This window comes from Dama dama, chromosome 18, assembly GCF_033118175.1.
Source record: "Dama dama isolate Ldn47 chromosome 18, ASM3311817v1, whole genome shotgun sequence".
NCBI lineage: Eukaryota > Metazoa > Chordata > Mammalia > Artiodactyla > Cervidae > Dama > Dama dama.
Window position 1 is genome coordinate 6,993,631 of NC_083698.1, and position 23,721 is coordinate 7,017,351.

General features: G+C 44.3%; 1 protein-coding gene across 1 annotated transcript in view; it reads right to left on the reverse strand.

Moving 5' to 3' along the window:
* The window catches only part of ABCA13 (ATP binding cassette subfamily A member 13), a 374,898-nt gene that overhangs the window by 153,762 nt on the left and 197,415 nt on the right, over positions 1-23,721 (reverse strand). The window contains exon 43 of the mRNA XM_061166289.1: positions 2,680-2,929. Coding sequence (XP_061022272.1) covers positions 2,680-2,929 — 250 coding nt within the window. The remainder of the gene's footprint in view (positions 1-2,679; positions 2,930-23,721) is intronic.

The following is a 23,721-nucleotide window of genomic DNA, read 5'->3' on the forward strand; positions in this document are numbered from 1 at the left end:
AAATGTTGAGTTTTAAGTCAGCTTTTTCACTCTCCTCTTTCACTTTCATCAAGAGGCTCTTTACCTTTTCTTCGATTTCTGCCATTAGGGTGGTATCATCTGCATATCTGAGGTTACTGATATTTCTCCCAGCAATCCTGATTCCAGATTCTGCTCTGTCCAGCCCAGCAATTCACATGATGTACTCTGCATATAAGTTAAACAAGCAGGGTGACAACATACAGCCTTGACGTACTCCTTTCCCTATTTGGAACCAATCTGTTGTTCCATGTCCGGTTCTAACTGATGCTTCTTGACCTGCACACAGATTTCTCAGGAGGCAGGTCAGGTGGTCAGGTATTCCCATCTCTTTAAGAATTTTCCACAGTTTATTGTGACCCACACAGTCAAAGACTTTGGCATAGTCAATAAAGCAGAAGTAGATGTTTTTCTGGAACTCATTTGTTTTGTTGATGATCCAATGGATGTTGGCAATTTGATCTCTGGTTCTTTTGTCTTTTCTAAATCCAGCTTGAACATCTGGGCGTTCACGATTCACGTACTGTTGAAGCCTGGCTTGGAGAATTTTGACCATTACTTTACTAGCATGTGAGACGAGTGTAATTATGCATTAGTTTGAACATTATTTGGCATTGGCTTTCTTTGGGATTGGAATGAAAACTGACCTTTTCCAGTCCTGTGGCCATTGCTGAGTTTTCCAAATTTGCTGGCATATTTACTGCAGCACTTTCACAGCATCAACTTTTAGGATTTGAAATAGTTCAACTGAAATTCCATCACCTCCACTAGCGTTGTTCATAGTGATGCTTCCTAAGGCCCACTTTACTTTGCATTCCAGGATGTCTAGCTCTGGGTGAGTGATCATACCATTGTGGTTATCTGGGTCATGAAGATCTTTTTTGTATAGTTCTCCTGTGTATTCTTGCCATCTCTTCTTAATATCTTCTGCTTCTGTTAGGTCCATACCATGTCTGTCCTTTACTGTGCCCATCTTTGCATGAAATGTTCCTTTAGTATCTCTAACTTTCTTGAAGAGATCTCTAGTCTTCCCCATTTGATTGTTTTCACCTATTTGTTTGCACAGATCGCTGAGGAAGGCTCAGTAGGATATAAGCTCCTCCTCCCTGAGGAGTGTGACAGAAATCTGAACACTTGGCCAGAAGAAGGCATTAGTCGACATTCGTCTTACACATTTAAAGCATGGCATAAACGAGGGATGAGGGAAGGCAAATAAAGCACACAGTCAAGAGAGGCGGAGCCCACTCGGAAGGGAACAGTCAGAACAGACACAGAATTCTTCACATGGGCAGGCAGTGGAGAGGGCTTTCTGCTGGTCAAACACAGACTCCACAGGGGAGGCAAGTACCAATAACCATGGGAGATAGAAACAAACTGAATAGTTTACTCTCAGCTTTCCTTTGGGGGCCTATATTTGTTTAAATCTCATTCCAAAAGTGGCACAAAGGTCAGCAGGCATGCAGAGCTGAGCTAATGAAGCTCAGTATCTTCATCAAGATATGCATCTGACAAAAGCAAACCAACCCAACCTCCTAGCTGCCCGCGCCATGCACAGCCCAGTGAAGATGCAGGTTCAGCGGGGACCAGGTGCCCCGAGCCCTGGTCTCCACTCCGATGGGACAGGGCTTTGCCTCCCAGAAGGAGGACGGGCCAGTCTTGGCGCTCAGTGTAAAGACACCATGGCAGGTGCCCAGCAACGATGCTCTGAATGCAATCTGGCAGAGCCAGCCTGCCCAGGACAAGGGTCTCAGGGGGCCAGGGACAACTCTCGGGTCCCCAACCCCACATGAGTGAAACAGCACCCCTTGAAGCTCTGAGAAATTCCTACCTAAATGTATCTGGTGGTAACATTCAAACTGGCCTGAACATGCTGGCAGAAATAGGACCTAATTTGACTTGGAGCCGTGCCTGGACCCATCCTGTTCAGAGAGAAAAATCCAGACATTTCTCTGTAGAGGGGCATGTGCAGTTGAGGGCTGGTGTCTGGAAGCAGCCTTGAAGTGTTTGTGAAATATGCAATCCATATACTCTGCTAAGGGCTTCCCGGGGGCACTAGTAATAAAGAATCCTCCTGCCAATGCAGGAGATGTAAGAGACGAGGGTTTGATCCCTGGGTCGGGAAGATCCTCTGGAGAAGCAAATGGCAACCCACTCCAGTATTCTTGCCTGGAGAATCCCATGGACAGAAGAACCTGGTGGGCTACAGTCCATGGGACCACAGAGTCGGACACAACTGAGTGTCTTAGCACGCATGCACATACACACATACTCTTCTAAAGACATAAACATCCTGGACCAGAAACAGCCCTCCCAGTCCTGGCTCAGGGCCTGTGGGCGGCCGTGTTCCTGACTTCTGCACATCAGAAGTCATGGCCCTTTCCACCGAAGGGACTCGGCCACCTGGGGGCCAGGGGGGTGGGCAGGACCCCAAGGGACACAGAGGTTGGACTAGGTCTGCCTCATGTGCCCTTAGCATCTATCACATGACAGACTCCCTAAAAGCAAAAACTATTCAGCACTCACCCTCAAGTACACAGACTTCCAAATTGATAACAACTTGTATATATTTGAAATTCTTTAAGAATCAGAGCTACTGCTATTTATAACCTGTCCAGATGTAATTTGGAAGCATAAGGGGGAAAAGCAAAGAAAGGCTCTTACCTGAAGAAGTAGGTTTCTGCCTTGTCATAATGACCCAGTGTCAGTTTGAGGGGAGGGTAGTTGATGGCCAAAGGCCTGACCATGAACAAGGCCATGGCCAAGGCCACGAAGAGCACGGGCAGCAGCAGGTCGGAGATGGTGCCCTTCCAGGCCCGGCCAGCGTGGAGAAGCCGCTTCCGCAGGAGGGCAGCTGTCTGTGCCAGGAGTAGGGGGCCGCCCCGCACCAGAGGGGTGCCAGCAGGTGTGCGGTCTGCAAGGAGAGGAAGATGTGGCAGGTCTGAGCCCGGGATTCCTGCAGCGTTCCTGACAGCCCCTACCCTGCTCTCATCCTGCAAGGCCCCACACCAACCGTCTTGAGTGCACCCTAAGTCAGGATACCCTGGGAAGTTACACACACAGGGCATCTCACAACATCAAACACAACGACAGAAATCCTGGTAGCCCCACTTGGCTCCAGCTGCTGAAGGGGGGCGGGCAGATGGGAAAGGACAGGGAGAAAGGCTTCATGTTTATTCCGACAGATTAAAACAAAGCCTGTAACATGAGCTTGAATTCTAAGCCACCAACGGAGGGCTGGGGATGGCAGAGATGGCGCCACCCAAATGAGACCTTGTCTCCAGGCTCTTTGCCTCTGTCCTCACCCTGAGTCCCCACCCCTGCCAATGTTACAGCTCGTTTTGGATCCAGGCAGCACACGCCTGCCTCCCCCCAGGTCCCCATGAAGCCCTCACCTGCGTCCCCTGCCCATCCAGGATATCCCAGCTGAGGAGGAGCCTGGGGCAACCACTGGGGTGGCAGGGGGTCTCAGCCTCTAATTCGGCCCCCCTTAACCTGTCAGTCTCAGCAGTCCTGGTCTCCCTTCCTGACGTGGCAAATCTGAAAAGAGCCCTCCGTGAACAGAGGGGCAAAATGTAGACCCAAGAAGCACAGTGTGAGCTGGCGCCCTGGCTCGGTCCTTCTGCCAGGCTCCCTCTGAGGGTGGGCATCTGGGCCCACACCCCACGGTGAGCCTGCCCCCATTCCCACAAGTGATGCCCGCGGGTGCGTCCAACAATGAGGTCACCAGGCAGGGGCAAACTGAGACGCCCAAGGACCACTGTCTCCAGCTATGTCTAGAGGACGATGCAGCTCAAACCACAGGCCAGGCCCATGGTCGCCCAATGAGTCCTCCTAAGGCACAGTACTAGAAACGTGGATTTCTGAAAGAACAGATATGGGAGCTCCCTGGTGGCCTAGGGGTTAGGATTCTGGGCTTGCATTGCTGGCAGCCTTGGTTCAATCCCTGGTCGGGGAGCTGAGGTCCACCATGCAGAATGGCCAAAAAAAAAACAAAACAAAGAGCAGATATGCTAAATTAATCATACTGCTTATTAATACAAACATCAATTGTTATACAGTTAATAAAAGAGCAATGAGTAAGCGTAAAGTCCCAGAGAAAATACTTCTAAAGAAACTACTGTTTTGAAAGATAAATGACTGATAATGGCACTCAGAACAAAGGTGCAAAGGCGCAGGGGTGGAGGTGGGGAACACACGTCTGGAAAAATCCCTCATCTGCAGGTCCTCAGTGAGCACCAGGGCGTGGCAGGCTCTGGGTGATTTGATTTCTGTCCTCAAAAAAGGCTGTAAAGTAGGGACTGAGATAAAAATATGTACAATCCAACACAACGCAAACACAACAAAATAGTACATGCGGAGCCCAGGCGGGGCTGAAAGGGTTGCTACCAAAGACACAGTCTTGGGAGGCTTGAGGGGAAAGTGCGGACATTTCAGCAGGATCTTTAAGACTCCAGAGATGTCTGAAAGAAAATGTAGATGCTTAAAGACGAACATGAGACACTAACCCTCATGGTATATTCTGTGTGAGATGCAGAGTGTATGTGGCCAGTGGCAGAGGTGGAGCTTAAATATTAATACGCAAAGCAGAAATAGAGACACACGGACGTCCCTAGTGCTCCAGTGGTTGAGAATCCACCTGCCAATCCAGGGGACACAGGTTCGATTCCTACTCAGGAAGACTCCACATGCAACGGGGCAACTAGGTCTGTGCACCATAACTCCTGACCCTGAGCTGGAGAGCCCACACACTACAGCTCCTGAGACCCGTGGGCCTAGAGCCTGGACTCTGCAACAAGAGACGCCACTGCGGTGAGCAGTCCACGCGCTGCACCCGGACAAAGCCCGTGCATGGCAGTGGAGACCCAGCGTGGCCAGAAATTAATTAGCTCAGACACTGAGTGTTGTTCTGAAAAGGAAAGAAATAGAGACAGACGTGAAGAACAAATATGTGGACGCCAAGAGAGGCGCAGGAAGTGGGGTGACTGGGGAGACTGGGGCTGACATGTACACATCACTATGTATACAACAGGTGACTAATGAGGACCTGCTGTGCAGTGGAGGGAACTCCACTCAGGGCCCTGTGGGGCCCAAAACGGGAAGGAAACCCACAAAGGGGGGATGCATGTGTACATACGGTTGATTCACTTTGCAGCAGAAACTGACACGGCAGTGTAAAACAAATACACTCCAAGGAGGTAGATAAATCTTTAAAATAAAATACAGAAAGACACTGACTCATGGAGCTCTTTGCCAGCGACGTGAAGGACTACAGATTTTCACTGGACTGAAGGTCCCACGACAAGATGCACATGATGATATAAAGCAATATTTCACTGCAAAACAAGGAGCATTCTTTAACAAGGGTGGGCGCTGTGTGGTGAAAACCGCGGTTAATACTTTCAACTACATATCAGATTCACCAGGGGAACTTTTTGAAGAATGCTGATTCCCAGGTCCACCTCAAACAGAATCAGATCTTCAGACTCAGAGATAAAAAGACACAGAAATTTTAAAAAAGAAAAACTTCCCAGAGGCTCCTGATGTTCAGCTGGGTTTATGAATGGCTGATACAATGCACAACCAATGGGGATTCATATGTAACTCATGAAGCAGTTATTAAATCAGCAGATGGAAAGATTCTAGTGCTAGAAAAAGGTGTATTATTAAGCTAAATATGATCCTTTCTCACATAAATACAGATGTGAATATAAAATACCCCCTTCCCAATCATTTTAGGAGATTCTGATGTGGAATAATACTGATTTTGGGCATTATGTGTGCAGATCTATTAGGATAATTATGTGAATTATCTAGCTCAAGCTGAAATAACTGAGATGTTGCCAGTTGCCAAACCCCTAGATTTCCGAAACGATTGCAGAGATAATTGCTTGATGTTCACAGCCTTGGGCTCAGGAGCTCTTTCTCTGCCAGAACAGAATGCCTCATTCTTTCAATTCAAACCGGAAGTCACTGGTGGACCCTGGGGCTTGGGCCCTGCCACGTCTCTGGACACTGTCCACTGGAGGTCACACCCCTCGGGTCAGCCTCTAAGGAGCATCCTTTGAGTGCATGTCTGGCCACTGCAGCTGCTTCCATACCGTGCATCTTCTCACATACACGTACCTTGTCACACACATGCACCACAGGCCGTGACTGCAAATACCTGTTCACATCACAAACGGTCTGTCTGCAGCAGATGCTACAAAATGGAAAGAGGATATGACCACCTGAGCGTTGGATTTGCCTGGTGACAGAGGAGCAGGACCCAAGTCAGAGAATGGCCCTGTGCCCTCTGGCCATCACTGTGGGGTGGGTACAGCCTCATCTTTTAATCCATGTAAATCAGGATTTGAATCCAATCTCAGCCAACAAGCTATGTGACTTCTGGAAACTTACCTAACCTCTCTGAATGCCATTTCCCTCAGTTGAAAAATAGAGACTTGTAGTATTTTCCCTTAAGATAGTGAGGATTATTATTACCACACTTATTAAACTACCAATAATGTAAATGCTCATCAGACATCCCCAATAAGTCTGCGGGGAAAGGTGTTTCTTATATTAAGAAAAAAGAATTTTCCCCATCTTCCCATAATCATTAATTGGATATAAATGGGAAAAATAAAGGGCCAAGATACTGAGGCTAAGACAGCTGATGTCATGAATCAACACCAATCAAATATTCATGGCTAAACTCATAAAAGTATTCATATGAATAATTTAACAGACAAAACTGAAATACTGGGCCAAACTGTTATGAATTGTCTCATTTGACTTATGAGCCCAATTATATTCAAGGACTCCCATTACATCCATAATTATTCACCCTCATTTACCCTGACCATCTTATTGCTTAGGTAAGATGTACAAAGGTGTTTTTCTTTCTTTTTTTTTTTTTTCAGTCAGATGGCCTCAATTGTTGAAACATTAATGCCTACTAAGGAATAATTTAAAAGGTCAAGGACTCTGCATACACCCCAAAATGTGATCTCCACATCACCAAGTTCATCCGAATATTCTCAAAGAATTTAAAATAAAGTTTTACAAATCTAATGCCTTAAAATCAATTTTCTAAAAATGAGTACTCCAAAAGAAAACTGGGCAAACAGCATATCTGAATATGCAGGTCATTAAAAACACTACAAAATAGCAAAAATACGCTTACTGGGAAATCAGATATTTTCATGGAAGAAAATTTATCTGGAAAATAAATTTTCAGATGATCAACATGGTAAGGATTAAAAACAATGTTAATCCCTACTATCACTGAGAGTTTTAGGAAATTGGCCTTATCAACAGTGCTGGAGGAACAGACCTGGCCAGTCTTTCTTGGGGAAGCAAATATGAGCCCCCTCTGATCAGCTTAATTCCAATCCAAGAGTCGTATTAGTCAAAAAAGCAAGAGAAATTCCTCAAATAGAGCAAACAAGGCGGTTTGTTACCTCCTATAGAAAACAGTAGTAAGAAGTTGGAAACAACTTACATGTCTGACACACAGGGATGAACTGAACAATTTATAATACAACCATGCAGTGGAGAAAAATTCATTACAACATAACACATGGAGAATAAATTACTGTTTTGTGTATATACCTTGGTGGAAAGTTGTCTGTTATGAATTGCTACACTCTATACATTATTTGAATTTGACCAAGTGATTTTTTTTTAATTCAAAAAACTAAAGTGCTATATACATTTTCAATCTACTTAGTAAAGATTTGTAACTCTTTGTGCAGCAAGATCATGCTACTTCAATTTTCTTCTTCACAATTTCTGGGTTTTAAACAATGAATATTTATGCATCTCATAAGTTTACAATCCATGGGGTCTCAAGAGTTGGACATGACTTAGAGATGAAACCACTACTAATCAATAATTATTTTGTAAAGACTGTATATTTATCTGGGAAATGAGGTATGATTTTATGAAACAGAAATAGTATCTTTATTCACTGAGTTAGAGAATTTTACAATTGAAGTGGATCTTAAATACAGTAATTCAAACCTTTCACTTATTTATAAATACACCCAGTTCAAGAGAAATTGTGAAGTAAAGCTAAATTTGGGAGAACAAAACATAGTATTTATTATATATAAGTGCTTTGCTAGACCCTTAGGTTGTCTCTTTGAATAAAGTCCTCAAACCTTTTAGTCCTGTAATAGAGCTCAAACCTAACAAAACATGACAATTACCAAGACCAACACAGCATACTCTCTTCAACAGTGGGTCAGACTTCTCCAAAGAGCTGTCACTGCCAGAAATTCAAGGAGTGAAAAATGTTCTCTGATGGGTACGGAGGGTGCCTGGTGTACGAGAGGACCTCTAGGGAGAAGAAACGAATTCTGAGACAGAAATATGGTAAGTGGGGTATTATGGATATGACCAGCCCTCCCTATCTGCCTCAGATCAAAAATATTCAAGAAAAAATGTTCCAGAATATTCCAAACAGCAAAACTCAGATTTGTCACATACTGATAACTATATAGGATTTACATTTGTATCAGGTATTAGAAGTAATCTGCAAGCATGCGAGCTCAGTCACTCAGTAGTGTCCAACTCTCTGTGACCCCATTGACTGTAGCCCACCAGGCTTCTCTGTCCGTGGGATTTCCCAGGTGAGAAAACTGGAGTGGGTTGCCATTCCCATCTCCAGAGGACCTTCCTGACCCAGGGATCGAACCTGCGTCTCCTGCATTGGCAGGTGGGTTCTTTACTGCTATACCACCTGGGAAGCCCTGGAAGTAATCTAGAGATGATTTAAAAATATAAGAGGGTGTGCGTAGATATATATGCAAGTAGTACACCATTTACAGAAGAGGCTTGAGCATCTGGGGATTCTGCTGCCCGTGGGGTCTGGGAACTACGCCCACCCCTTGGACAAGGAGGGACAACCATGTTTTCTACTGCACCCCGGTCATTACCTGGGATTTCAAAATTATTAGCAGACAGTAAAAAACTTACAGCATTTCACCTGTTCTCACCAGTCCAAAAACTAGAACCAGTGAGCTGTATGGAAAACTAACAGTGCTGGATGGCTCTTGGGGGGATATGCTTTCAGTTAACCCGCTGGACACCTGTAGATGGCCATTAACACTGAAACCATGTCACAGGGACACAGTTTCCAGCATCGGATCCCAGAAACCCAGCCTCACGTGGACACCCTGACCTTTGGGCAGGGCTTGTCCCGCCAGTGACCCTGTTCAGAACACAAAGGAGGCAGGTGGGGTGGTTCCCAATCTCTGTTCTGGTAAAGACTATAACTGTATGACATTTATGCAAATTATGAGTGAATTATGAATAAGAACTCATACCATTTAAAGAAAAAAACTAACAAAACCAAATATCCTGCAATTAAGAAAGGGTAACAGGGGTGGGAAAGAGAGAAAAAGAGAAAAGAGAGGAAATTGAAAAAAGAATGAGGAAAAAATATAAAAGGAAACTTTCGTGACACATTGTTGGCTTATTAATATGACATAAAACCCAAAATACCTTAACTTCTTAAATGTTAAACATGGTAATATAAAAATATATAAAATGGAAAACAACATAAGTTACTCTAACTTTTGTTAACTATTCTTTTATAAAGCAAATGTAATATTAAGTTGAATTCTTTAAAAAGCTAACAAATAGAATCTATTTTATCTAAACTGTTTTGAAAATAATTTCACAACTCTATTTTACCCAATATTTATAGCACTTTACCTGTCCGTTTCTTGTAATAACCATACTATTTTCTTAGACATGATTTTTCTTTAAAAAAAGAGAAAAATACGTGATAGAATAATTTTCTACATGACATGCCACTGAACATTCCAGTTTCTGTACAGGTATATATCCTTGATTTGATTCTTTAAAAAGCACTATGACTGGTGAAAAGATGTTCAACATCCTTGAATGTTAAACGCAAATCAAAATTACAATTACACCTGTCAGAAGGGCCATGATCAAGAAGTCTACAAACAATAAATGCTGGAGAGGGTGTGGAGACAAGGGAAACCTCCCACATTGCTTGTGGGAATGAAACTTGGTTCCCATACTATGGAGAACTGTATGGAGGTTCCTTTAAAAACTAAGAATGGAGCTACCATACGACCAGCAATCCCACTCCTGGACATATATGCAGAGAAACGCACGGTATGAAAGGCTTCATGCACATCAGTATTCTCTGCACTATTTACAATAGCCAGGACGTGAAAGCAACCTAAATGTCCCTCAACAGAGAAATAGATAAAGATGTGGTACATACAGTGGGATATTACTCAGTCATAAAAAAGGATGAAACAATGCCAACTGCAGCAACGTGGACGGACCCAGAGGCTGTCATACGAAATGAAGTAAGTCGGACAAAGACGAACACTGTATGAAGTCACTTACATGCGGAATCTAACATATGAAACAAATGAAGTTATTCACGAAACCGAAACAGACTCAGACATGGCCATCAGACTTTTGGTTGCCAAGGGGTGGGGGGTGAGGGAGGGAAGGAGTGGGAGCCTGGGAACAGCGGATGCAAGCTGTTAGATGTAGGATGGATGAACAACAAAGCTCTACTGTATAGCAGAGGGGACTACATTCACTCTCCTGGGATAAACCATAATGGAAAAGAACATGAGAAAGAACGTACATATCTGTGTAACTGAGTCACCGTGCTGTCCAGGAGGAACTTTCACAACACTGTAAATCAACTGTACTGTAGTAAAATTTAAAACCACCACCATGACTGTGATAACCAAAAGGCTAAAAGAATCAAATTAGCATTTTATTTTGGCATAGGGTCACCCCTTACACCTAGCCATATTTTTTTTTAAATAATGTAAAGGTTGCTGAAAACCCTTTGTTTAAACCTACCTTGAAAAAACAAGTGACTTGACCTCAGAGAACCAGGGTGCCTCCTGGCTCTGCCACAAGCTACAAACATCAACTGGGCGAGTCACAAGCTCAGGATGTGGGTTTTGTCCTAAGTGCACCGAAGTCAGGTCCTCTAGAAGCACCTAAAGGGCCTCACTCTTGGGTGTTCAAACCTGAGCTCCCTCCAGAGTTCTAACACATGATTAGGAAAGAGGACTTGGGGACACTTTCCACTGCATCCCCATCTCGACCTCAGCCCTGGCCCTCATCTTGGGCACTGTTCTGCATGGGCTGGATGGATGAAGGGATGGGTGGACAGTGACCAGATGCTGGATCCAGCGTCCCCACCTATTTCTAACTCACTGGGCTGCGGCTCCCCCACTGCCAACCCAGGCCCTTCTCCCTCCTTGAGAAACAACCCCTGTGCATTTCCCCAGGCCCCGTACCTTCTTGGTTGTCAAAGTCATGCCTAGTGTGCCTCATGTAAAGCTGTCCTCAAGCCACCAGCGGTGGCTCCATCTCAATCTGACTTTAATCAACATAAACAACAACGCTGAAGCCGGTGACAAAGCAGGACACGACTCTGCGGTGTTCAGATACCCCGAGGGAGCTGCAACCATCAGGGCGGAGGAAACCCAGGGACCAGTTCAGGATGCCCAACTCAATCTCCACCCACTCCAGCAAGGGGGAGTGTGTGGAGGAGGCGGGAAGCATCCAGGGCACATCTCTCCTCAGATTCCTGAAGACTGACTGGCCCCCAAAGGTGCCCAGAGCTCTCCTGTTTGATTTACCCAAGTTGGTCCATCATGACTTTTGAGGCAATGACTACACTTCAGAGAAGTAAAACACATTCTCCATCAGATATTTCACAAGATGAGATTCCAGTTCAGGAAGTTCAGGAAATGAGGATGGTAACTATTCATCACCAAGCTTCCCATTGGCGCCTGTGGTAAAGAATCCACCTGCCAATGGAGGAGACTCAAGAGACGTGGGTTCACTCCCTTAGTCAGGAGAACTCCCTGGTGTAGAAAATGGCAACCCACTCCAATATTCTTGGCTGGGAAATCCCACGGACAGAGGAGCCTGGCGGCCTACAGTCCATGGGGTCGCAAAGAGTCAGACACGACTGAGCACACGTATCACCAGCCTCGGGAGCTTGCTCTGGCAGTTCTGATCTGCATGCCAGCTCCACACACTTTTCCCTGCTTCCTGAGTCCCCTGTGACCAATGCTGCTGCTTTCTGGCACCTGCCACCAGCATTTATCCCACCCAAGTCTATTTCAATCCCATTTTTATTTTGGCAGACCATTTTCCGCAAAGCACCCCGCCAGTAGCTCTCTGCTGATTTTAGCGAACTTGGCACACAGACCTTCTCTGGCAGGTGTAAGCAGCAGCAGACACGAACCCCCCCACCTCTTACAGAGAAGGCAGCATTTGAAGTTTGAGGAAATGTGGACAAACAAGAAAAGAAAGCTCCGCATCTAATGCCAAGGCCAAGCCCCAGGAGACACACAGAATCTGCAACAGCTCAATGAAGAGGCGGAGAATACTGGCCTCCCGGTAGGACGGGAGTCAACAGGATGATCTCAAAAACCACAGGAGAGGCCGCAGAGCCTTCCAATTACTCACTGCTGAAACTGCTTCCCATCATCACAAAAGCAGTAATTACAGACGAAGCATAGAGTATTAAACCAAGGGGGAAGAAAGAAGTTTAGGTAAAGTGATGCCGACAACCAGAGTTATCAGAGTATCAATGCAATCTCATATCTCACAAGGCCGGCAGGGGGTGGAAATATGGCTTCTTTAAGAAAAGGAACAGCAAAGCCTTACAGGGGGAAAACACTTGTTTCCTATATTCACTATTAGATGGATTTATGAAGTTTCACATCAAGTTTGCTTTAAACAGATTCTTAAAGGGTGCTTTTATAGCAGTAACCACAGACCACCTAAATCAAAGGAAACAGGTGCATGCTTAAAAAAGCAAATGTCAAAATTTGTGGAAAGTGAAAGTCGCATCCAACTCTTTGCAACCCCATGGACTGTATAGTCCATGGAATTCACCAGGCCAGAATACTGGAGTGGGTAGCCTTTCCCTTCTCCAGAGGATCTTTCCAATCCAGGGATCGAACCCAGGTCTCCCACATTGCAGGCAGATTCTTTACCAGCTGAGTCACGAAGGAAGTCCAAGAATACTGGAGTGGGTAGCCTATCCATTCTCCAGGGGATCTTCCCAACCCAGGAATCAAACTGGGATCTCCTGCATTGCAGGCAGATTCTTTACCAACTTAGCTATCAGGGAAGCCCAAAATTTGTGGAACTCAGGTGTAAAAATCTGCCACTTTACCTGCTTTATATATATAAAATACCTGCTTTATATATATATAATATATAAGTATAATATATATATTATATATTATGTAAATATACAATATGTATAAATATATCATATAAATATATAAATTTATACAATATAAATTATGTAATATATTATAAAATATATAATATAAATATATTATATATATAATAAATATAATATATATAAACAAAAATATATATAAATAAATAAAATATATATAAAATAGCCAACCTAACACATACAAGGTGATTCCCTTTGTGGTTTTGATTTGCATTTTCCTGATGGTTAGTGATTTTGAGACTTGCTTCATTAACTGTTGTCCATCTGTATGTCTCCTCTGGAAATATTATGGGTCCTCTGCCCGTTTTTAAATCAAGTTACCTGTTTCTTTGTTACTGACTGCGGGAGTTCCTTATGTGTTTTGGAGATTAACCTCTAACAGGTACATAGTTTGCAAATATTTTCTTTCATTCTGCAGGCTGCCTTTTCATTCTGTTGTTTCCTTGGCTGTGTAGAAACTTTTGGCAAGAATGTGGAAAAGTCAGAACCCTGTACACATGTTTTATATATACATATTTATAATGGAATATTATTTAGCAATAAAAATGAGAAACAACTGGACCAGCCGAAGCTGGGATGTGCTCAGAGACGCAGGGAGGGGAGGGGTCTTGGGGGCAGGAGAAGGGCCAGGGTGAAGGTCCCAGGGGCCAGACAGAGCCCCATCAGCTCAAGAAATGGAAGGGACCGGGGCTGGCTGCAGCACAGACACCGGGAGGCAGCCCCAGCTATGGATCAACCGGGTCTGTGGGCAGAATCTGGGTGCCAAAAAACGGAAAACTTTGAGTAGGAAATTTGCAATCAAATACTTCAATGCCTCTGGCTACAGTGCGGGGTGGATGGGTGGGATTTGGAGGGAGTGTCATGTAAACCAAGCGGAGAGAGATGATGTCCTCTGAAGGGTGGAAGACTGACAGGTGGGAATCACGAGCTGGGCTGGACCACACGGAAAGGAAGGGGCTGAGAGGCTCCTGGATGGAGCTGCCAGCAGGTGGTCACAGCCCCAGCTTGTTGGGGGCAGTCATCAGAGATTCCTCAAGAGCTACAGCAACCAGCAGCACAGACACTGCCCACTCCGGACAGGAAGAGACAGCCGTGGGCAGAGTGGTGCTCAGAGAGGAGTGCAAAGAGGAGAGGCCGGGCTTCTGGAGCAGGGCCTGGAGCCTGCGGACGTACGATATCACCAAGTTCCAGGAAGAGGGTTTCGTGCACAGAGTCAGGGCTGAACGCTGCTCATCAGTCAGGAGTGATGCTTTCAGAGCGAGCGGCGGCCACTGGGGAATCAGAGCAAATCCTGGGTGAGCGGTGCAGGAACAGCGGGGGGAGGTGAGGGCATCTCATCTTCCGTGTGAGTGGGGAGCCCTGCAGGGAGCTGGGAGGCGGGCAGGTCTGCGAGGGGCAGATGCTTCAGAGAAAGGTTCTGCTGTCATGCGCCACTTGGTTTCCCAAAGGAAGCCACGCTTCCCTTACAGAGCCACGAGCCTCTTTAAGTCCTGATGGGAGAGACTTGGGAGATGGGAGACTGAAAGACAGAAGAAAGGACTTCTGCTCAGAAGGTGGCAGGCTCCTGTCCTGGGCAGAGGACCTGTGCGCACCCAGGAAGGGGGACCCTCTCTCTCCTGGGAGGAGACAAGGGAAGAAGGGGTGGAGCAGGCAGGGGCAGTGGCTGGGGGCAGAGGTCCGCGCTCTCTGTGGCAGAGAAGGTGAGGGGGAGGCCAGAGCCACACGAGGGCGGAACTTCCAGCGCTGAATTCTCACCAGGACCGTGGGAGCCCAGGGAGGCGAGCTGGACGGCCAAGAGTCCGTCACGGAGCATCCACATCCCCTGCCGCCACTGCACAGCCCAAAGGCGTTCCGGAGCCTCTCGGAAGAAAGTGAACGTGGTGCAAGTGAGTAAAGAGAACTCAGCCTGGTCAAACCTGTGAAGGACTGGATGTTGCAGGGATGTGACCACTCAGGAGAGACGAGAGGCCTGGGTGCAGAGGCTGTCCACCATGCCCTGGGGTCAGCGGGTTCAGGCAGGCAGAAGGTCATGGTCACCAAGGCTGCGGCTGAGCTGCAGGGCTGGACCCTGCAACCCCACCTTCGTGTCCCGTGTGAGGAGCACAGCAAGGAGACACCTCGCGCTGTTCGGCTGCACCGGTTGCTCTGAAGGCCTTTCAAAGAAGGCAGTCCTGGTGGGTTCAGCTACAGAAATGTGTAGCCTGGCCTCGAGGCTGGAGGTCCAGGATCAGGGGCCAGCAGGGCTGCTGTCTGCCCCTGAGGCCTCCCTCCCAGGCCAGCGGATGGGGTCCTCATATGGCTCCTCCCAGTCGGGCATGCTCCCTGCTGTCTCTCTTTATGTCCAAACCTCCTTCCCTAAGGAGACGGGTCACACAGGTTTAGTACCCATTCCTGTAACCTCGCTTAACGCACCTATGGACACCTTATCTTTGACAAAGGAGGCAAGACTATACAATGGAGAAAAGACAACCTCTTTAACAAGTGGTGCTGGGAAAACTGGTCAACCACCTGTAAAAGAATGAAACTAGAACACTTTCTAACACCATACACACACACACAAAAAAAAAAAAAAAAAAATTCAAAATGGATTAAAGATCTAAATGTAAGACCAGAAACTATAAAACTCCTAGAGGAAAACATAGGCAAAACACTCTCCAACATAAATCACAGCAGGATCCTCTATGACCCACCTCCCAGAGTAATGGAAATAAAAGTAAAAATAAACAAATGGGACCTAATTAAACTTAAAAGCTTTTGCACAATGTAGGAAACTATAAGCAAGGTAAAAAGACAGCCTTCAGAATGGGAGAAAATAATAGCAAACGAAGCAACAGACAAAGAATTAATTTCAAAAATATATAAGCAACTCCTGCAGAGCAATTCCAGAAAAACAAACGACCCAATCAAAAAATGGGCCAAAGAACTAAACAGACATTTCTCCAAAGAAGACATAGAGATAGCTAACAAACACATGAAAAAATGCTCAACATCACTCATTATCAGAGAAATGCAAATCAAAACCACAATGAGGTACCATTACACGCCAGTCAGGATGGCTGCTATCCAAAAGTCTACAAGCAGTAAATGCTGGAGAGGGTGTGGAGAAAAGGGAACCCTCTTACATTGTTGGTGGGAAAGCAAACTAGTATAGCCACTATGGAGAACAGTGTGGAGATTCCTTAAAAAACTGGAAATAAAATTGCCATTTGACTCAGCAATCCCACTGCTGTGCATACACACTGAGGAAAACAGAAATGAAAGAGACACATACACCCCAATATTCATCGCAGCACTGTTTATAACAGCTAGGACATGATAGCAACCTAGATGTCCATCGGCAGACAAATGGATAAGAAAGCCATGGTACATATACACAATGGAATACTACTCTGCCATTAAAAAGAATACATCTGAATCAGTTCTAATGAGGTGGATGAAACTGGAGCCTATTATACAGAGTGAAGTAAGTCAGAAAGAAAAACACCAATAAAGTAAACTAACACATATATATGGAATTTAGAAAGATGGTAATGATGACCCTATATGCAAGACAGCGCAAGAGATACTGATGTAAAGAACAGACTTTTGGACTCTATGGGAGAAGGCGAGGGTGGGATGATTTGAGAGAATAGCATTAAAACATGTATATTATCAAGTGTGAAACAGATCACCAGTCCAGATTGGATGCATGAGTCAAGTGCTCGGGGCTGGTGCACTGGGATGACCCAGAGGGATGGGATGGGGAGGGAGGTGGGAGGGGGGATCAGGATGGGGAACACATGTACACCCATGGCTGATTCATGTCAATGTATGGCAAAAACCCACTACAATACTGTAAAGTAATTAGCCTCCAATTAAAATAAATAATTTTTTTAAAAAAGAAACTGCATTCAAAAAAAAAAATGATTTTTTAAAGACCCTGCATCCAAACACACTCACCTGCTGAGGTGCTGGAACCAGTGCTTTAACAGACAGCATTGAGTTCCTACGCCTCAGACAATAAAGAATATGCCTGCAATGTGGGAGAACTGGGTTCAATCCTTGGGTCAGGAAGATCCCCTGGAGGGGAGCATGGCAACCCATTCCAGGATTCTTGCCTGGAGAATCCCATGGACAGAGGAGCCTGGTGGGCTACAGTCCATACAGTCACAAAGAGCTGGACCCAACTGAGCGACTAACACTTTCACTTTCTTCCATCCTTCATCATTCAGTCCCCAACACCAGTGCCCTGCTAGAAAGCAGCAGAAAGAGCCAACAGACTTGAAACTTGTGATTCTTTAAGTAGAACTGCCCAACTCTTCCACCCAACCAGTGGACTCAAGGTGTGTGGCCTGGAGCAGCAGCATTGCCTGGGAGCTCATCAGAAGTGCAGGTCCTTGGCCTCCGTCCTAAACAACTGAACTGGGAATCTGGGGGTGAAGCTCAGGGCTCAACATTTTAACAAATTCTCTGGGTCAGCGTTTTGATGTGCGCTCAGTAAATTTTTCAGGAAGTCAACTAGTGAATCCAGTTCTCTAGGTATACATCAAGTATTATAATAAACACAGGTATATTAGATCTTGGAAAAGTCTTTGCAAAAAACAAAGGCTCCAAAGAGCCTGAAACAGCAGGCCGTGTGCCTGGACGGGTGTTTCCTGCTGGACCCGCTGAGGACGGGCAGACAGGCAGGGTAACTGTAACCTCGGCCTCCTCACCCAGACAGGTGGGAGGGCCTGCCTCCAGGCTGGCTGCAAGCGTGCCGCGAGGACATGCTCAGTGCGTGTCACGGCGTCTGATGCCCACCGGGTGCCTCTGTGTGGGGGCAGTGCCCACGCCTGCCTCACCACAGGACTCGGGCTTCACAACTGGGGTTCCAGGGATTAAGTCTATAATTCTGTATTTTATTCTGCCTTCATCAAGCTCTCAGAGAAATGAGAACTGAGTTACTGGAGGCTATTTCTGAAGACACAGGGTGTATAGAAAGAAGGGGCACCTGCAGGGGGTGCCCCCAGGCTCAGGAAGCCAAGACAACAGTAAGTTTCCACGGCATTTGTAGGAAGAGGAACCTTTCTGTAAGTGGAAATCATGTTTCCCTAATGTGGATCACACAAACAAACAAAAATAGACAAACATAGTAACTAAAGCATTTTACCCAGAAGACATGACAACACACAGTCTCTGAAATTCTGATCTAGCTTTCTGATAAAATTACTTCCAGGAAGTAGCATAAATTTTATTTAGGTACAGGCCTCATGCTGAGCTGAACAGGAGGATTTTGCAGAATATGATAAAATTGGTAAATGTAGGCAATCTGGTACCAAACTTGTTTTAATGCATCTTGGACTCACTTCTTTTTTAGTAATGAAATACTTAAATAGATTTTCAAATGATGTATTTTCCAGTTCCATAATTTCTAATTTCAATGATAAATAAGATTACATTTTTATATCATATTTTACAATGGTAATGGAAAACACTATAATTTTTCTTTCCTCAGGATTCTCTTTAAATTTAAAATATAACTCTTTTTCAAGTAACATTAGCTTTTTTGCATGTCTATTTCTAACATATTTACATGGATTTTCATAATGTTCCCCAAATTCAGAACATGGATCAAAAGAGACATATAGCCAGAATGAAGAGGATATATATGTAGGCAATACATTTTCAGTGTAAATTATCTTAAATTCTCAACAATGACAAAATGTTTATGAGGGCATAATCATATTTTCTTTAAATCTGTGCATATATATAAAAGTCATTTAACTAATGTAACACAAAAAGTGAAGACTCAGAAATTAAACATTTAGGCAACATTCTAGTACTGAAAAGAGAAAATAATGCCTATGTTCGGCTAAAATAAAAATTTTATATGAAATAGAGACAAGTTATGATATGTACAGTGGAATATTAACACACAGAAGTTACACAGGCAATAACACAGATGAATCTCAGAGATAAAACAGAGAAAAAAACACATAATTTTGTGCATATTGTATTATTCCACTCATATGAAGTTAAGAAAACAGGCAAAACTACTTGAAAGGCACAGTGCTACTGTCAGAGGAAAGGTCTGCCCTGGTGAGGACATGAGGGCCAGCCAAGGCCAGCCTGGGTGATGACTGCACAGGCACGCACCATGGGACATTCACCCAACTGCGCGCCTAAGAACTGTGCCATTCATGGTAAGACACACGCAGTTTCTGTTAGCAAAAACACATGTAAAACAGTATTTTTAAAATTAATGGTTCATGGGAAAAGTAAACAATTACAGGATTACGAAACAGATTCAAATCACTGTAAATACGAAGAGGGGCCCAAATTAACTAGCAACATGGAAATAAGCTCGGCAGTTACAATATAAGTCTAAAGGAACCCAAAGGCTGACCCTTCGTAAAGGGTTACAGGCCTTTTCCCTTGACTGTAGGGGCAGACCTTGAACATAATAGCTGTCACTCCTACACTCAAGACTACACAGCAGCAGAAGTAACAATTTCACATGTTTAATTAAGATTGCCGTTAAAAAGTCAAAACAGAGATTTTCCTGTTGAGTCTGAAGAAGAAACGCATGTGCTGTGTGAGAGCCACATGTAAGACCCGAGGGTGACCCGCAGGACCGAGAGCAGACCCACCGACTGCCGGCCAGCCCCGGTGGAGGCCAGTCCTACGAGCACAGAGACCCGACTTCCACCCACAAGCTGAGAAAGGCTGGGAGAGGAGCCACACAAGCAGGGTTCCAGACAAGAAAGCAGAGCAGATGGCACCTCTGCGTCAGCCGTGGGAGACTCCAGACTTCTGACCTACAGAGACCGGGAGATAAGAAGCGATATTCTGCACACAAATATGATGTAAAAACCAGCAATTGTAAGCAGAGGAGACTACAAGTGTAGGATATTGGAAATGCCTTTGAAACTAAAAGATCAGTAACTTAAAGCACTCTTGTGTGTATATATATAAGTCTGTGTGTACATATAGCCTGCTATATCAAAACCTTATGGCAACTGCAAACTGAAAATCTCCAACATACATGCGTGCGCGCACGCACACACACACACACACACACACAAAGCAATCCAAAGACAACACTAAAATTAGGCATCAGATCACAAGAGAACAAAACAGAAAGGGAAGAAAAAAGACCTACAAAAACAAACCCAAAGCAATTAACAAAATGTCAGTAAGAACAAACATATTGATACTTACCTTAAATGTAAATGGGTTAAATGCTACAACCAAAAGACACAGACTGATTGAACGGATACAAAAACAAGACCCATATATATGCTGTCTATAAGAAACCCACTTCAGATCTAGGGACACGTAGAGACTGAAAGGGAGGAAATGGAAATCAAAAGAAAGGTGCAGTAGCAATTCTCACATCAGACAAAGCAGACTAAAATACTCTTACAAGAGCCAAAGAAAGACACTACATAATGATCAATGAATCAGTCCAGGAAGTTATAACAACTGTAAATACATATGTACCCAACACAGGACATCTCAATATAAAAGACATATACTAACAGGTACAAAGCGAGAAATAGACAATAACACAATAATAGTAGAGGACTTTAACACGCCACTTGAATCAATGGACAGATCACCCAGACAGAAAATCAATAAGGAAACACAGGCCTTAAATGACACATTAGACCAGATGACTTAATTAATACTTATAGAACATCCATCAAAAGCAGCAGAACACACATTCTTATCAAGTGCCCATGGAGCATTCTCCAGGACTGACCCCCATGCTGGGTGACAAGCTGAGCCTTGGTAAATTTAAGAAAACTGAAATCATCCAGCATCCTTTCCAACCACAACACCGTGAAATCAGAAATCAACCACAAGGGAAAAAAATCTATTAAAAAACACAAACATGTAGAGGTGAAACAATGTGCTACTGAACAACCAATGAATCACTAAAAGAAAATCAAAAAGGAAATCAAAAAGTATCTAGAGACACACAAAAACGAAAGCACAATGATCCAAAACCTATGGGATGCAGCAAAAGCAGTTCTAAGAGGGAGGCTCATAGCGATCCAATCTTACCTCAGGAAGCAAGAAAAATCAAAAATAAACAGCCTAACCATGCCTGAGGAAACTAGAGAGAAAAGGACAAACAAAACCTAAAGTCAGTAGAGGGAAAGAAATCAAAAAGATCAGAGTGGAAATAAGTGAAACAGAAATGAAGAAAACAATAGGAAAGATCAAAGAAACTAAAAGCTAGCTCTTTGAAAAGATAAACAACACTGGTAAACCTCAGGCCAGACTCATCAAGAAAAAAGGGAAGAGGGCTCAAGTCAACAAAATTAGAAACAGAAGAGGAGGAGTTATGGGCAGTCCAGTGGTTAAGACTCTGCACTTCGAATGCAGGGGACGTGGGTTTAATCCTGGTTGGGGAACTAAGATCCCATGTACCACACGGTACAGGCAAAAAAAAGTTATATGGACAGAAACACAAAGGACCAGAAGAAGCTATTATAAGCATCTATATGCCAACAAAATGGACATGAAAGAAATGGACAAATTCTTAGAAAGTACAATCTCCCAAGACTGAACCAGGAAGAAACAGAAAATATGAACAGACTAATCACAAGTAATAAAACTGAAACTGTGATTTAAAAACTCCCAACAAACAAAGGCCCAGGACCAAATGACTTCACAGGTAAATTCTATCAAACATTTAGAGAACTGTTAACACCTATCCTTTTAAAACAATTCCAAAAAGTTGCAGAGGGAGGAACACTCCCACATTCTATGAGACCATCATCACCCTGATGGCATGATTCAGACAAAGACGACACAAAAGAAGAAAATTACAGGCGAATACCACTGACGGACATAGATTCAAAATCCTTAGCAAAATACAACCAAACCAAATCCAACAACACGTTAAAAGGATCACACACCATGATTAAGAGAGATTTATCCCAGGGATGCAAGGATTTTTCAACACCTGCAAATCAGTATGATACACCACACTAACAAACTGAAGAATAAAACCATATGATCACCTCAACAGTTGCATAAAAACCTTTTGACAAAATTAAATATTCCTTTATGATTTTTTAAAAAAATCTCCAGAAAGTAAGGCATAGAGGGAACCTCAGTTCAGTTCAGTTCAGTCGCTCAGTCGTGTTCAAGACTCTGCAACCCCATGAACTGCAGCATGCCAGGCCTCCCTGTCCATCACCAACTCCTGGACTCTACCCAAACTCATGTCCATTGAGTTGGTGATGCCACCCAACCATCTCATCCTCTGTCGTCCCCTTCTCCTCCTGCCCCCAATCCCTCCCAGCATCAGGGTCTTTTCAAATGAGTCAGCTCTTTGCATCAGGTGGCCAAAGTATTGGAGTTTCAGCTTCAGCATCAGTCCTTCCAGTGAACACCCAGGACTGATCTCCTTTAGGATGGACTGGTTGGATCTCCTTGCAGTCCAAGGGACTCTCAAGAGTCTTCTCCAACACCACAGTTCAAAAGCATCAATTCTTCTGCACTCAGCTTTCTTTACAGTCTAATTCTCACATCCATACATGACTACTGGAAAAACCATAGCCTTGCCTAGACAGACCTTTGTTGACAAAGTAATGTCTCTGCTTTTTAATATGCTATCTGGGTTGGTCATAACTTTCCTTCCAAGGAGCAAGCGTCTTTTAATTTCATGGCTGCAGTCACCATCTGCAGTGATTGTGGAGTCCAAAAAAATGAAGTCGGCCACTGTGTCCACTGTTTCCCCATCTATTTGCCATGAAGTGAAGGGACCAGATGCCATGATCTTAGGTTTCTGAATGTTGAGTTTTAAGCCAACTTTTTCACTCTCCTCTTTCACTTTCATCAAGAGACTCTTTAGTTCTTCTTCACTTACTGCCATCAGGGTGGTGTCATCTGCATATCTGAGATTATTGATGTTTCTCCCAGCAATCTTGATTCCAGCTTGTGATTCCTCCAGCCCAGCATTTCTCATGATGTACTCTGCATATAAGTTAAATAAGCAGGGTGACAATATACAGCCTTGACGTACTCCTTTTCCTATTTGGAACCAGTTTGTTGTTCCACATCCAGTTCTAACTGTTGCTTTCTGACCTGCATACAGGTTTCTCAAGAGGCAGGTCAAGCAGTCTGGTATTCCCATCTCTTTCAGAATTTTCCACAGTTCATTGTGATCCACACAGTCAAAGGCTTTGGCACAGTCAGTAAAGCAGAAATAGATGTTTTTCTGGAACACTCTTTCGATGATCCAATGGATGTTGGCAATTTGATCTCTGGTTCCTCTGCCTTTTCTAAAACCAGCTTGAACATCTGAAAGTTCACGGTTCACGTATTGCTGAAGCCTGGCTTGGAGAATTTTGAGCATTACTTTACTAGCGTGTAAGATGAGTGCAATTGTGTGGTAGTTTGAGCATTCTTTGGCATTGCCTTTCTTAGGGATTGGAATGAAAATTTACCTTTTCCAGTCCCGT